The sequence below is a fragment of the Nestor notabilis genome, unplaced genomic scaffold (genome assembly GCF_000696875.1).
Source record: "Nestor notabilis isolate BGI_N333 unplaced genomic scaffold, ASM69687v1 scaffold3472, whole genome shotgun sequence".
NCBI classification, from domain to species: domain Eukaryota; kingdom Metazoa; phylum Chordata; class Aves; order Psittaciformes; family Psittacidae; genus Nestor; species Nestor notabilis.
The window spans coordinates 10,108-13,271 of record NW_009916794.1 but is presented as its reverse complement, the minus strand read 5'-3'; the positions used below and the strand labels follow the sequence as shown (position 1 = coordinate 13,271).

Sequence of the window (3,164 nt, the reverse complement as noted above, 5' to 3'; positions counted from 1 at the left end):
ATGGTGGATTTCCTCCAGGTGGAGGATACCCTCCATAAGAAGGCTGTTGTCCTGATGGAGGTTGCCCAAAGCCACCTGGAGGGACTGGGGGATAACCCCCAGGTGTTGAAGGATATACACCTTGTGGTACATTTGTTCCGCCAAAGGTCCCCGCCAGACTGGATGCCTGCAATGACAGCCAATAAATCAAGAAGTAGGAAGGTGTACAAACAGTAGAGATTCAATAATGGCTTAACACAACACAACCTCCCCCCTCCAACAGAGATAGGTAGCTCTGCACCACAAAAGAACTTTGCACTTATATCTTACTAGCATACAAGATGTGAAAATATCCCGTGTTCAGTTGACTCTTGCTTTACTGTAATCGTAAGCTGCCATATATGAAGAAGCAGAACCAACAGTCACATACTTGCCAGTGCATCCAGCATGACATACCACTCACACGAAACAGCACCACGTCTTATTCTAAGAATTTACACAGATTAATCCCAGCAATACAAAACTGTGCTTATCCCTTCTCTGTCCATGGCTGCCTTATAAGACCACAGCATCATCTGAGCACAGGCATTTACTATGAGCAATCCCTGGCTGCACTAGATACATCACTAGTTAGTTTACAACTAGCAAGTTTCTGGGCTACTTTGGAAAGACATCTGCAGAAACTGCCACAAAGATATTCCATTCCACATGCAGTATGATCTTTCCACGACATACTCAGACCCTCTTCTATAGAGGAACCATAAGAACTGACATTTGGTGATTGCAGTGATCTCAGAAGCTACTTGCTGTAGATATTGCAGTGTGCGCCCTAGGTAATTTGTTGCTCATTTCGACTGCTGGCTGCCAAATCACTTCATTTAATCTGCATCAGAAAAGCATCTGTAATGCAAATGTCTTCCTACAAACTGTGCGTTCATTATGCAGCATAACAGCTTTCTGAAGACTAAGTTATCGGAAGTGTCACTCGCTTCTACTCTATGAAAAAAGTAAAAGTCACATTGGAAATGTCTGCATTTTCTTCAACCGATGCAGAAGGCTTTTACTGCCATCTGTTAAACATCAGTGCTTGTAGGAGACAGCTGATCCCATATTCTTTTCAGGGATGAGTCACTGATACCTCAAATTACACAGCCTTACTAAGACTGGCCAAAATCCAGGTAATAGGCAAAATCTGGACTGTGTTTGCCAACAAGAATATATTGAGAATGGATACTCTGTGTCAATAATCTGTTCCCCTATTCCTCTACACACCAAAAACCAAGTTATATTACTTTTATATCCATGACTTTTGAAGTTAGGCTCTTAAATTAACATTTAACTAGTGGTCTGAATTCCTAAAATAAAGGAATAGATTGCAGTAATCATTTTCTTCAATAGATGATATTGAATGCTCAACACCTAAACAGACTAGACATAAAGCACAGAACTCAAGTGATAAGCTTCTCAGTGACAATGCCAGAAACACACCTTGCACTTAAGTAAGTCACAGTAAAGCACACTAAATGAAAGCAAACTCACCATTCCAGCCATGTAGTTGGGATTGAACTGAGTGGCATAGCCAGCCACATTTTCTAGACCAATTGGAGGTGGATTTGAAGGTGGATAGGCAGCGCCACCCCAAGGACTGCTACCTGAAATCAAACACAGCTATGCTGAAACAAGAAACTACACCTTTTAAAGCTCATTCTTCACTACTTACATTTCTAATATAATGTCTGTTCAACACTAGCAGTTTCAGAGAAGGAAACTCAAATGAAGAGGTGCAGGATAGCAATGCAATTATGATATAAAGAGAAGTCTCACTGGATAGTTCTTACACATTAGTTAGTGTTGAATCTACAAAATTCTCATTTAAAACAACTCTAAGCATATTTCAAGGTTAACACTTAAGAGTTAATAATAGTGTAAACACCATGTTTTGATTAGAGAGTAATTTAATCTACAAATTTGTCTGGGTATTTCAGTAGGAAGATGATACTAATTCTTTTTAGGGCACTAATATGAGATGCCTACAGAGCATGACACAACACATTCACAGATACCTACATCACAAAACTCGGCTGCACACAACAATACAGTCTTCTCTGCACAGCAGTCTAACTAAGCCAGAACATTCAGAGAGATGTTCTGGGAGGATAAATCCTGCTGAGAAACTGGATTTATCCTCCCAGGCTAGCCTGGCTTCTCACAGTACACTGCTTCCCCTTCCTGAGTTTGCTTGCCTAACTCTGCATTTCACCACACCCACATGACTCCAGTCCCTTCTGCCAACAATACTAACAACTGTGAAGTTCATTACCGACAACCATGAAGTTCAGTCTGATACCAAGCAGTAGTTACATAATTCATTAGCTTTATATTATTATAATTCATGTCCTTTTTACCAGCCCTCTCTCTTCCATATACAACCATCTGCCTAAGAACAGTGAATTAGGGACAATGTCATAATTAAAGCCCTAATTTTTTGTTGAATATGTTCTTACATTGTGAGACTGGTTTCTTTCCATACTCATTTTTTTCATTGGCTGCCTTCAAGACTCTGTACTGACAAGACACATTTATTGATTTTGGTCAAATTATGACCATGTCCTAGAGCTGTGTGCTTCATTTAAGATAAATGAAAATTGAATTCGTATGAGCACATGATAGAGCACCCGTATTTTATAAACCAGAATCCCCAGACAAGGTAAAATAGGAGAACAGAAAGTTTTGCTGACTCATGAAAAGCCTCCACAGTATCCTTCTTCATCCATGCCACCTTTTCAATCCAGATAGGACCACCACTGCCATTTAACGCTTACTTCATTTAAACAACTTACCTGGGGCTGCTGGTGGATATCCACCCGCTGGGGGATAGCCAGGGTAACTCATTAAAATGATCTGAAAAGTTACGTGAGATAAAGTTAGTTTCTGTAATGCCTCGCTAATTACACCACATAAAACTAACAGGCAACATGTTTGCAGTAGCCAGTTCCCAAAATTTATACACACATGGCACAAGTGGCACAGGCTTTTCCCCATGAAACCTCTTCCCATTACCTTTTGCTGAGCCAATAAACCCATTCAGATATGTCAGGAGTTGTAGAGTCACTCCTAAGACTTTTTCATTTGTTTCAGTTACTACTCATTGCTCAGTCTATTATGTTGTTAAGGATGTATTACTT

General features: G+C 40.1%; 1 protein-coding gene across 1 annotated transcript in view; it reads right to left on the bottom strand.

Annotated features, from left to right (window-relative positions):
* ANXA11 (annexin A11) overlaps positions 1-2,871 on the bottom strand; it is a 13,909-nt gene extending 11,038 nt beyond the window's left edge. The window contains exons 1-3 of the mRNA XM_010024738.1: positions 2,820-2,871; positions 1,519-1,631; positions 1-166 (exon numbers count right to left, since the gene is read on the bottom strand). The exon at positions 1-166 is cut by the window's left edge and continues 215 nt beyond it. Of these exons, the coding sequence (XP_010023040.1) occupies positions 1-166; positions 1,519-1,631; positions 2,820-2,871 (331 nt within the window). The remainder of the gene's footprint in view (positions 167-1,518; positions 1,632-2,819) is intronic.
* Between the last annotated feature and the right edge of the window lie 293 nt (positions 2,872-3,164).